Source organism: Kogia breviceps, chromosome 2, assembly GCF_026419965.1.
Source record: "Kogia breviceps isolate mKogBre1 chromosome 2, mKogBre1 haplotype 1, whole genome shotgun sequence".
NCBI lineage: Eukaryota > Metazoa > Chordata > Mammalia > Artiodactyla > Physeteridae > Kogia > Kogia breviceps.
In genome coordinates, this window is record NC_081311.1 from 84,761,632 (window position 1) to 84,774,707 (window position 13,076).

General features: G+C 42.6%; 1 protein-coding gene across 2 annotated transcripts in view; it reads right to left on the reverse strand.

Annotated features, from left to right (window-relative positions):
• Positions 1-13,076, reverse strand: part of RAB4A (RAB4A, member RAS oncogene family) — a 49,214-nt gene that overhangs the window by 12,480 nt on the left and 23,658 nt on the right. For both annotated transcript variants that reach the window (XM_059053906.2, XM_059053910.2), the window contains exons 2-4: positions 7,342-7,422; positions 5,122-5,236; positions 254-316 (exon numbers count right to left, since the gene is read on the reverse strand). In XM_059053906.2, coding sequence (XP_058909889.1) covers positions 254-316; positions 5,122-5,236; positions 7,342-7,422 — 259 coding nt within the window. The remainder of the gene's footprint in view (positions 1-253; positions 317-5,121; positions 5,237-7,341; positions 7,423-13,076) is intronic.

Genomic DNA, 13,076 nt, shown 5'->3' on the forward strand with positions numbered 1-13,076 from the left:
CGCAAAGCTTCACTTTGCAAACCTTAAGGAAGGTATCAAAACATCATGTTAAGAAACAAGGACACTGGGGATGCTTATCTATCTGAAGCTTGGGAACGCGCTGCTTTACATGGGAAAGTGGTGGAAGGGGCTGCTTCGAAAACCCGCAAGACCCCCAGGGAAGGGGCTGAGGGGCTTCCCGACCCACAGCCCTGCCACACCCGTGGGGAGGCTCGGACCTCGGGGAGCACAGGCCAGTGAGGGGTGTCATTACCTGGTGATGTCGTAGACGAGCAGCGCCCCTGCCGCACCCCTGTAGTAGCTTCTCGTCACAGACCTGGAAGAGTTACAGGCTTTCACTTTCCACCACGCAGAGCCCGTGCCCCCCGAGCACCATCTTCCCACAGCAGACACCCATTTTTGCCTTGGAAACCACAACACAGGGACGGAGGTGGCTTTAAAGAGAAATGATTCAAAGTTATCAGAACATGGGCACGAAGGGCTGTCCCGCCTGAAATCGTGTCACAGGAGCGACAGGGAGGTGGGGACGTGAGGCTGCGAAGAGAGTGATCCTCCCCGGAGGGCGTGAGGCTGCCCCGTGCAGCTGAGGGTGCCTTTGAGAACGTCGGGGGAGGGGCAGGAAGGGGGCATCCCAGGGTCACAGGGCGCGAAGCCCTCGGCAGCCCCTCCGCCCGCCCGGGGTTCGTGCCTTCCTGTGGACAGCGCTGAGGAGCAGCGCTGCCCGCGCCCCCCCCACCCCCGTGGCCTCACCTGTCTTCCGCGAGCCCCCACCCGAGTGCATCTCACCCGTGCCCACAAGCTCCAGGATTGCTCCTGCAGTAACACACCTTCTCCCTGCATCTCGACTCTCTCCCTGCGTGTCAGATTGCCCCACTAGCAGAATACAGTGGGCTCCGGCACCCCCCAGCTTGGACGAGAGCCAGGCAGGCGGCGCGACGCTCCCACTTCGGTCCCATCATGGGCCCCTCTCGCACCCAGACTTCTCAGGAGCTGCTTTGCCAGCTCCGTGGACACAGCAGCTCCACCGAGCCCGCGGCGCCTGCCCTCTCCCCCGCTGCCTGGACCCCTCCCCCTCCCCCCAGGCCGCAGCCCTACTCCCTCCCGGTCTCCTCTCGAACCAGCTACTCTGGAGCATTCCTCGGAATCTGCCCCATTGGTCCTGGAGCTCCTTCCCCCAGGCTGGGTCCTGGGCTCTCTTTTCCCCCAACGCTCTCAACTCCGGTTGCATCCTCAGCTCGGCCTACTTCCGCCAAAGCCATCCGCTAGCCCGGCAACTCCGTGTGACCACAATGAACGCGTCACAGACAACATGTGCCAGGCAGAACTCTGGCTCCCGGCCTACAGGCCCCTCCTGGAGGGCCCCCCCCCCACTCTGTTTACACAGCCAGAAATCTCTCCACTCACTCTGCGCCCAGCACTACGCGATGTGATGCAACGTGTCCCACAGTGGACACATCAGTCAGGACCCGTCTCACCAACTGGTCAGGTCCTACACCATGCACGTCTCTACACCTTCACCAGCACCGTCCTGATCCGAACCACCAGCTCTGCCTGGACCCCTGCCACGTGCGTCCCCTCTGTCACCTGTGTCCCTCAGTCCACCCTGCAGGTCCTCCTCGAGGCCTACAAGGCCCTGGCGCTCAGGGACTGGGGCTCAAGTTCGACCACCAATGGTCAGTGATCTAATCGATCGTGCCTACAGCCTGGAACCTCCCTAAGGACCCCTAAGAAGTGGGGCTCAGACAGCTCCCACCACCTCCCTGTTCCCCAGGCTGGGGTCCCGGTTGCTCCATTTTCCTCTCTTGGTTCCTCCCTTGTGCTGGTGAAGTATATCCTCCTGAAGCTTCTAAGAGAGAATATATGAAAGACAAGCTTTGTTTCCCTCCATTCTTGTATATAACTGAAGGTATTTTGATTTTATTCTCACACTTAATGGATAGTTTGGCTGAGTTTAGAATTTAGGTTGGAAAAAAAAATTTTTCATGTTGAGCTCTGAAGGCAAGGCTTTAATTATCTTCTAGCTTCCAAGTGTTGCTGCTGAATAGTCCAGTGCAATTCTCATTTTCGATTCTTGATATGTGATTTGCTTTTCCCTCTTGGAATCTTCTGGTATCTTCACTTCATCCCTGGTGTTCTGAAATTTTACGTGGCAGACCCTGGTCTGGATTCTCCCCCCTCATCTGTGTTTGGTGTAAGGTGGAATCTTACAGAGTCTCATTCCTCTAGTGGAAAGTTTTCTTCAATTGTTTCTTTTACTGTTCTGCTCTTCTGTCTTCGGGAAGGCTTAACTGGTCAGGCCTTGAGCTTCCTGGACTAACTCTGTATGATTTTTTTAATGTTGTCTCTTCCCTTTCTCAGGTTTACTGTTTAACTTTCTGGAAAAGCACTACTCTATATTTAATATATTATTTTAATTGCTCTTTTTTAATTGGAATTTTGTTCTTATTCCCTGAATACAATATCTACTCTTATTTGGGAGGATACTGTAGTTTTAGTTTTTGTCTATTCCCTGAAAGTTTCTATTTTCTTTATTTTGGGCTCTTTCTCTTATCTTAAAAACTTTCATCAAGTGTCTGGTGATCCTTGGTTGATTATTTATATTCAAGATTTCATTGGGGAAACCAAAATGTTAGTATCTTTAAGCCTTTTCTTTGGGGGTACTTTTCTGCAGATAAGAATCATTTCTCCTGCTTGAGACATACTCACTTGGCTGCCAGCAGCTAAGGAAGAGGTGGGGGAAGAGGGTGAGGGTTGGCAGACTTTCACATAATTTCTGTCTTTCCAGCCCTTGCCTCACTATCCCTGCCCTCGGCTGGGCCTCTACTTTTAGTTTTCAGAGGAACCTCCATACTGTTCTCCATAGTGGCTGCATCAACTTACATTCTCACCAACAGCATAGGAGGGGTTCCCTTTTCTCCACACCCTCTCCAGCATTTATTGTTTGTAGACTTTTTGATGTTGGCCATTCTGACCAGTGTGAGGTGGCGCCTCACTGTAGTTCTGATTTGCATTTCTCTCATGATTAGTGATGTTGAGAATCTTTTCATGTGCCTCTTGGCCAACTGTATGTCTTCTTTGGAGAAATGTCTATTTAGGTCTCCTGCCCATCATTTGATTGGGTTGTTTGGTTTTTTTTTGATATTGAGCTGCATGCTGTTTGTATATTTTGGAGATTAATCCTTGGTCAGCTGGTTCGTTTGCAAATATTTTCTCCCATTCTGAGGGTGGTCTTTTTGTCTTGGTTTCCTTTGCTCTGCAAAAGCTTTTAAGTTTAATTAGGTCCCATTTGTTTATTTTTGCTTTTATTTTCATTATTTAAGGAGACAGATCAAAATAGATATTGCTGCGATTTATGTCAATGAGCGTTCTGCCTCTGCTTTTCCTGCAGGAGTTTTACAGTACCTGGTCTTACATTTAGGTCTTCAATCCATTTTGAGTTTATTTTTGTGTACGGTGTTAGCGAGTATTCTAATTGCATTCTTTTACATGTAGCTGTCCAGTTTTCCCAGCAACGCTTATCCAAGAGACTGTCTTTTCTCCATTATATATTCTTGCCTCCTCTGTGGAAGATTAATTGACCATCGGTGTGTGCGTTTATTTCTGGGAGCTCTATTCTGTTCCACTCACCCATATGTCAATTTTTCTGCCAGTACCACACTTTTTTTTATTTTTAAATAAGGAAGTCCTTCTAAGTCTGTCCAAGGGACTTTCTCTTTTTTTAAAAATAAATTTATATATTTATTTTTGGCTGCGTTGGGTCTTCATTGCTGCACGTGGGCCTTCTCTAGTTGCAGCGAGCAGGGGCTACTCTTCATTGTGGTGTGCGGGCTTCTCATTGCAGTGGCTTCTCTTGTGGCAGAACACAGGCTCTAGGCATGCAGGCTTCAGTAGCTGTGGCACATGGGCTCAGCAGTTGTGGCTCACAGGCTCTAGAGCGCAGGCTCAGAAGTTGGTGGCACACGGGCTTACGTGCTCCGCGGCATGTGGGATCTTCCCAGACCAGGGATCAAACCTGCATTGCCCGCTTTGGCAGGCAGATTCTTTTTTTTTTTTTAAATTTATTTAAATTTATTTATTTGTTTATTTTTTTGGCTGTGTTGGGTCTTTGTTTCTGTGCGAGGGCTTTCTCTAGTTGTGGCGAGTGGGGGCCAGTCTTCATCGTGGTGCGCAGGCCTCTCACTATCGCGGCCTCTCTTGTTGCACAGCACAGGCTCCAGATGTGCAGGCTCAACAGTTGTGGCTCACGGGCCCACTTGCTCCTCAGCATGTGGGATCTTCCCAGACCAGGGCTTGAACCCGTGTCCCCTGCATTGGCAGGCAGATTCTTAACCACTTTGCCACCAGGGAAGTACTACCATGCTGTTCTGATTACTATAGCTTTATAGTAATATTGTCTGAAGTCTAGTTATGATACTTTTGAAGCAAACAATTATTGAGCATTTAAAATATTATACCTGACTTTAAGTGAAATGCTTGCACTGGGATTGAGTTTTATTTAACTGAATTTTGAAACTGTGAATATCTGTTCTGTTTGACTTCCTGTATCTATTCAAAAAAACACAACTAAAATATTAATCTACTTTCCTGCTTTAGTAGTTACAGAATATCAAACATGGAACCTATCTGCTATGGACTGCGGTCATCATTCCAAACGTTGATTATGACTTCAGTGTAATGCAAGTGCTGAGGAGAGAATATTCTGTGGAATGTTTTAATGTAAAGCAAAACCAACCCTCAAAGAGGGTTTAAAAAATTCTCCTTTTAAAGTGAAATATAGAGAAAAATTGTTTGTGCTACTACTTTGCCTTGATTTTAATCTAAAAGTTAATTGTGGAATATGCAATGCCACGACCTCCTAATATACCACTAGGTCCCAAAGAATAAATTAGTCTCCAAATTAGGACACATGCACTTGGAAGAGATTCTAATGTATTCTTTCGTAAATCAATGCTGTGTGGAGAAAACCTGACTTTTAGCTTGTCTTAAAGCTTCCAGAGGTGAACCTTTCTAAAATCTTGAGGGTGGGGGGAGGGAGGAGGGGACCATGTACATTAAGAGACTATAATTGATTATTTCAAACCCAATTTTCAAATATTTTTATTAAGTTAGAGAAAAAGCTACCTGAATCGTTCTTGGCCTGCTGTGTCCCATATCTGTAACTTTACATATTTACCACCAACATTTATTATCTTTGAGCCAAATTCCACTCCTATTGTGTGATTTGAGTCATCTTTGACTGAAAAAGAAAAAGAAATTTATTTTTAGAACATTAGAGAAACAGGCTTATAGATTTATACAAGTAACATTAAAATCAAGAGTTCTGTCAATAGAAAATGTAATTTACTGTCGCCATTCATTTCTCCAACAGTCAGATGATAATAAGCACTCACTGTTTTAAACAGAATACACACAGTTCCTGTTCTCAAAGAGACAATAAAGCTTTTTCTCAAAACACCTAAACAAGCCATACATTTAAAGCTGAGGCTTGGTGGCCACGCCATATAAGACCATATCTACCTGACCACCGCTAAGGTTCTCATGAATGGCAACTGCACAAAATACTGGGCACCATCTTGGAGCGCTTACTGCTTAGTGACAGACTGCAACTTGGCCAACGATAGTTTCAACTATTCGGACAAACGTTCTAAAGAAATAAAAGTAAAGGGAAGGAAAAGCACCGTAGCCCAAGAAAGAAACTTGATGCTCACCAAAGACTAAGGGAAAAAGAAGAAAAGACAAAGTAAAAAACTCAGAACAAACACACCCCAAACCAAGACCTCTATGCACATTACAGCTGTTGACTTTCATGGACTCGAGTATTGTGTGTGGCAATCAGTTGGAATGCATTTGCTGGAGAAATGAATACTGTCTGAATGGGCAGGGAGGCTGGCAAAATAAGTAGTTTGCTAAACCCAACTGGGATAAGCTGTCTTATAAAAGAAAATTTCTGTGACGTGAAAGGAAAAGAAAAAACAAATATCTTGGCTACCTAGTCCATTGACTGGTTTATATTTTATAACTATAGGATAAAGTTTAATTGTACCAGAAACCAGGGCGCCATCTGACAGCTGGGTTCATTGCTCCCTGGGGGCCTGGGGGGGGAAAGGGTCTGATTCCAGCAGCTTGTCTCAGGCCCAGACAGTGCAGACTGGAGTGGACATCTGCTGGTGTCCAGCTACTGGGCCAGCCTGGCAGTAAAAGCCTTCAAAGGCAGTAACGAAAGGCCAAGGGCATCCTGATTAAGACACAGCTACAAGAGCAATACAGTGAAGCCTCGTTACATCATTACTGTGATCGTGAGGGGTGAGGGGAGATGTGAAGGGAGAGTGTCTGCTGAGGCCGGGGACCAGCAGCGTCCCCTCTTCTGAGATGGAACAATGCAAAGTCTGGGTAACTCGTACAGAACCCCAGGCCGCCCAGCGGGTGAACGCCTGTCAAATTCAAGAGGGACTGAGCCACGCTGGGTCCGTGTCACTACATGAAGGTTCCAACAAGCTCCTGGTCGATGGAAATGGAAGCAGCAAAAAACACTTCTGGAATCTTATTCTTCAGAGTGCTTTCCCAGGACACCCTTTGCTGCCTCTGTCTCTACTGCCCGCCACCTAATGCATCTCATGCATTCTTACTTAAGAGGCACTTCATTAAGTGAGATTAATTTTCTGTGTTCGGGCCTTCACCTGACTACCTCTAGACAGACAGGTCATTCTCCACAATTCTTTCCATTACTATATAAGCACGGCTTATTTTAAGGGCCTTTTAAACCAACCGTCTTTTACAGTAGCTTGGAATACAAAATTCAAACTCTCTCACCAACACAGGGCAAGTCAACAGCACAAGATATTTTCTGTGGTCGAAAGGCCTGGGTTTGAGTCTAACATGCACCGTTACTAGGTGACCATCCCAAGTGCACACACCAAGTCCTGTAAACCTCTGTTTATTTACCTGTAAAACAGTACTGATGACAATAGCTGCCTTAAGGACAATACAAGGCCGCTGGGGACCAAATGCTATCTTATCCAAAATGTACAACTAGGGTTCTCGGGCCACTCCTGCCAGGAAATAGAATTCCACAGCATCATACTGTATTTTAGTATCTGGAAAATGTACAGGACAATTCACTACATAATGAACAATGACCCACTACGAAACTGAAATGCTAAATAAAAAATCAGATTACTAAACGTTTAATAACATAAACTTTTTATGTCATTTAAAAATATTCTTAAACTATGACATTTTCCCTGAAAACATATTCGGAAGTTTTGTCCTAAACAAATCTGCACAAGGGCACGCCCTTGGGAGAAGACATGCAAGAAACACTGACCATGTGACATCACTTACATTTTTTTTCAATAAACTGATGAAGCAAGCAAGACTTGCCGGTTCCTGCATTCCCAATAACCAAGAATTTAAACAAAAAATCTGAAAAACAAAAAGAGACTGTGAAACATAACTTTAGAACAGGTGCTGTGAACTTAGACTACAATCATAAAATTTAATGAAATCTCAGTTAATATAAAAGAAAAAAGAGGTAACTGAATATTTTGTGAAAATGGCAATAAACACACTGACTTACCTTTCCACCTTTTCGATATATGGCTAATATGCTAACCCAGTGCCTTTTCAAACTGCTCTGGGGACAATTTCTTTTGATACTGGAAGTTTGAAAATTCCTCTTGCAATGACTGAAATCTCTTTGCTATTCAAATAAATACACACACAGTGACAAGCAAAAATCGCCTAGAAATTACAATTTTTCTGTACAAAAGAAAACACCTGGTAGACTTATAGGCTTTGAGAAGTTCACTCCTTTCTTCTTTTAAAAACAGGTGTAAGTTCTCCCTGCGCTTGCAGACTGCTGTGGCCTTGCCTTTATTCCTGTGTCTATGACCTTTGGGAAGGCCGGCCTAAGCCCAGGGGTTTGGGTCAGTACTCCGCATGTGATATTTGTCCCATTCAATATAGAGAGAGCTCTTCACTTCTTCTTTACACAGGGGAATAGATTTAATTTGGGATCCTACTTTCCATAAACTGGAAATAGAGGCTTTCTAGAATGGAATCTGTGAATCGGAATGATGGGGCATCGGTAGCCTGACACTGGCTTGGTGATTCCTTCTGCTTTTTCTGTTGGCGAAGAACTCTAGTTCTGTTCAGCCTAGCGCTGCAGGCACCAAGCCCCTTTCCACCCTCACACTTTGACCCCGACCCACGTCTGCTGACCCCCGGCTTCCAGGCTCATCCTGTGGCCCTGCTCCACATTCCTTGTTCTGTCGGGGGCACCTCTGAAGGTGTCACCTCCACACTCCTGTTTCAGACCCGACCACGCGATCCCAGCCCTGACTCCTTCTTGCCCCGCCCACCCAGTGAAGCACAAATGGTCAATTTGTTTGCTGGTGCTTGGTCCAGCCCTGTTCCTAAGAACTACATTCCTTATCACCCAAAGGTCAAGCCTATTCAACCTCTCATGCTTTTCAAATAGTTACAGGCAATTAAACTTGTAGGATAGTGCTATTAACAATTGTTACCATTTAAAAATACCTACAGCTTTATGCATCTCACTGCCTGTTTTAAAAGCATGCCACGGCTTCCCTGGTGGCGCAGTGGTGGAGAGTCTGCCTGCTGATGCAGGGGACGCGGGTTCGTGCCCCGGTCCGGGAAGATCCCACATGCTGCGGAGCGGCTGGGCCTGTGAGCCATGGCCGCTGAGCCTGTGCGTCCGGAGCCTGTGCTCCGCAACGGGAGAGCCCACAACAGTGAGAGGTCCACTTACTGCTAAAAAAAAAAAAAAAAAAGCATGCCACACCAGTGTTCATAACAGCACTAGTCACAGTCGCCAGAAGATGGAAGCAACCCAAATATCCATTGACGGATCAACAATAAACAAAATGTGATATATACATACATTGGAATATTATTCAGCCTTAAAAAGGAAGGAAATTCTGATACATGCTATAACATAGATGAACTTTGATTGTGCTAAGTGAACTAAGCTAGTCACTAAAGGAGAAATACCAGAAGATTCCATTTATATGAGGTACCCAGGGTGGTCAAACTCACAGAGACAGAACGTAGAAGGCTGGTTGTGAGGAGGCTGGGAGAGGGGAAACGGGAAGTCAGGGTTCAATGGATATGCGTATCGGTTTGAGAAGATGAAAAAGTTCTGGAGATGGATGGTGGCGATAGTTGTACAACAATGTGAATGTACTTAAAGCCACTGAACTGTTGATTTTAAAATGACAAATCCCATGCTATGTATATTTTACCACACATACAAAATAAAATACATAAGTCTCATCACTGTCATTGAACAGCTTTTACAGCCCAAGAAATTAAGATTGCCAGGTTAAAATGAAAATACTGAAATTTCTCAATCTTGTTCAATATCCTCTTCTATTTAAGAAATAAAGCCCAATACATTGCATAGGTTGTAAACATTGGAAGATGAGAACCAGGTAAAGATGCTGCCAATATATAGGCAAAAGTAAGTCTTGAGAGCAAAAATAATTTATATATACAAATACGAATGTTTCTCATGTTTTATATGCACATAGTAAAAGGAGTTTCACAAATCCATCTAATCCTGAAACAAAAATTCATAGATCTAAGCACAGACTTTGGCTTAATGCTTGTTCCATTATTATTTTCTGCTTTGGAAGTTTTCCTTAAATGAACTCTATTATGGTAATCGCTTTCCAGATTATACCACAACCTCAACAGGTAAAAGGGTAACATATCAACTGACTTGCACTTGCTGGACAAAAGACAAGTAAGATGTGTAATTTCCATATGTAAAAATATTTAATTACTAAACAACTAGAAATGCTGGAAAAGATATATCATATTAAAAAAAATACATAGCTGACCTTTCAGGAAAGAAAAGGAAATCTCTAGACGCTTGGAACTGGAAAAAGCAGTAGGGGCCCCAGATGGAGGGTTGTCAGTATTGAGTTTTAACATCTGTAGGACAGGATTCAAGAGCTTGTGCCCACATGAAGGAAGGAGTAGAGAGCTGAATCTGAACAAGTGAAGGACAGGCTGGTAAAATCCTCTCACCAGCTCAGGAGGACAAGGAACCTTCTCTGACTCTGCCCGACCTCTCAGCAGGATCAGCAGAAAAACATTACCCTCTGAAGATTTATCATGGGCTGGCTCCACAGGTGAGTGTGAAATTCAAACTTAAAAAACATGTTGACAATGAACCTCCAAGTCAAGAAATTTAAAACTATAAAAATGGCCTTAGAAAGTGATATCAACAGGATGCCTGGAAGATGCAAACGCAGATGACTCTGGAAGGACACATCCTCAAACCGGGATACATAGGAGTCCCATGCTTACAGCTCCTCTGAAGATGAGCAATCCTCAAAATCTAAAATTACAAAACATTCAAACAATCCATCATGAGTGAGTCAGCAATCCAAAGACATTACAATTTCAAGAATTTGATTAAAAAAAAAGAACCTGACAAAGTATACTCAGGATGATTAATACCATAAAAAAGGAATTGAATCCATAAGAAAAGGTGAATCCATAAAAAATGATATAAAAAAAGGTAGATTTCCAGAATGTGTCTGTCTAGAAATAAAAACTGCAGTCATTAAAAATAAATAGTCAATGGATGAGTTAAAGAGTAGAATCAACAAAACTAAGGGGAAAATTAGTGAACTGCAATCCAGACTGGAGAAAATTACTAGGAGGCAGAACAGAGAAATGAAGAGAGAGAAAATATGAGTGTTTAAGAAAAATGCAGAATTGAAGGAAAAGGTCCAACATATAGGTCTAGTACATATTCTGGAATGGAAACAAACAAACAAACCAGATAATGAGATAGAGTCAATATTAAACTGTAAAAGCAATCAGCAAGAAAGGAAAAACTCCCTATTAAGAAACGAGGTTCCTTAACCCCAAAGGTCACCATCTTCACAGTGTTGGGGCAGGAGCACAAAAACAAGGAACTGTCTAATGTAGAATTCAACGTGCAAAAAATGATCCTTAACACCAAGGTGGACTTCCGCTTCCAAGAAGATGGAGTAGAAGTACTTTTCCCCATTCTGCCTGCTCAGGACAACTTAGAACCCTAGACACTACATATAAAAGAAACATAAGAAGACTTTGAAAAGTGTAGAGAAGGTGGCAAACTGGCCAGGGATAGCTTACTAGTGGGGGAGGGTGAACAGATGCACAGGTCTACCCCAGAGATACTGCGGGTTCAGTTCCAGACCACTGCAATAAAGCAAAAATCACAATAAAGTGAGTGACACAAATGTTTTGGTTTCCCAGTGCATATAAAGTTATGTTTACACTATCTTGTAGTCTATTAAGTGCACAATAGCATTCTGTCTAAAAAAACAATGTACATACTTTAATTAAAAAAATGCTTTATTGGTAAAAAACGCTAACCATCATCTGAACCTTCAGAAAGTCATAATCTTTTTGCCACAGGAACATCAAAGATCACTGATCACCATAACAAATATAATAATAATGAAAAAGTGTAAAATATTTTGATTATTACCAAAATGTGACCCAGAGACACAAAGTGAGCAAATGCTGTTGGAAAAATGTCAACAGACTTGCTCAATGTAGAGTTGCCACAAACTTCAATTAGTAAAAAAACGCAGTCTCTGTGAAGCACAATAAAACAAGGTATGCCTGGAAGAGAAGGCAAGGTTTTTATATTTCACTCGAACGTAAAATGATGACACCGGTAGACTGTGATATGTATATATAATGTGATAACTAGAGCAACCACTAAAAAAGCAATGCAAAGAGATATACTCAAAAACATTATTGGTAAATCAAATAGAATTCTAAAAATGTTCACATAAACCATAGAAAGACTAGAAAAAGAAAAGAGGAAAATGAAAAATAGAACAAAAACCAAAAATATAAAATGGCAAAAATAAATTCTAATAGATCAATTATATTAAATGTAAACTATATAAATATATCAAGTAAAAGACAAAGATTGGCAGATTAGTTGAAAAAACATGACCCAGCTATAAGCTGCCTACAAGAAACTCCCTTCAGTTATGATGTTCAGACAGGGTGAAAGTGAAAGGATGGAAAAAGGTATATCACACAAATATTAATCAAAGTAAATCATTATCATTATCAGCTAAAACAGTCTTCAGGGCAAAGGAAATGACCAGAGAAAGAAAGTGTCACTATATAATGAAAAAAGGGTATTCCACCAAAAAGACATACGAAGCCTCAATGTGTGCACCAAAAAACAGAGCTACAAAGTACATCAAACTAAAGCTTGATAGAACTGAAAGGAGAAACAAACCCACGATTATGGCTGAGACTTCAACACCCCTCTCTCAACACTGATAGAACAACTAGACAGAAAATCAGCAAAGACACAGAAGAACTCAGCTTAGTCAACCAAGAGGATGGAATCAACATTTACAGAACACTCTGCTCAACAAGAGTGGGACACATATTCTTTCCAAGGGACGATGGAACGTAAATCAAGATGGACTATACCCTTGGCCATAAAACAAACCTCAACAAATTTAAAAGAATTGAAATCATATAAAATGTGTTCTCCAACCACAAGGGAATCAAACTAGAAATTCATAATATAAAGACAATAGGAAAATCTCCAAATACTTGGATATGAACCAATCCATGTCTAAATAACTCATGATTTAAAGAAGAAGTCTCCTGGGAAATAGAAAAATACACTGAGCTGAATGGAAATGAAAATATAGCTTATCAAGATTTGTCGGTTACAACTAAAGCAATGCTGAAAGGAAAATTCAGAGCACTAAATGCATATATTAGAAAAGAGGAAAAGTCTCAATCAATTATCTAAGCTCCTACCCTCAAGAACAGAGAAAAAGAAGAGCAAAATAAAGCAAGTAGAAGGAAGAAAATAAAGAGCAGACATCAATGAAACTGAAAACAGAAAAACAAAGAAAATCCATAAAACAAAGAACTGGTTCCTTGAAAAAATCATTAAAATTGATAAACTTCTAGCAAAACTGGTGAGTTCAAGGTCTGGGGGCAGATCAAGGAAAAAGACAGGACCTTGAGATGGTCACAGCACACCCCACCTTCGTTTGAGTAGCACT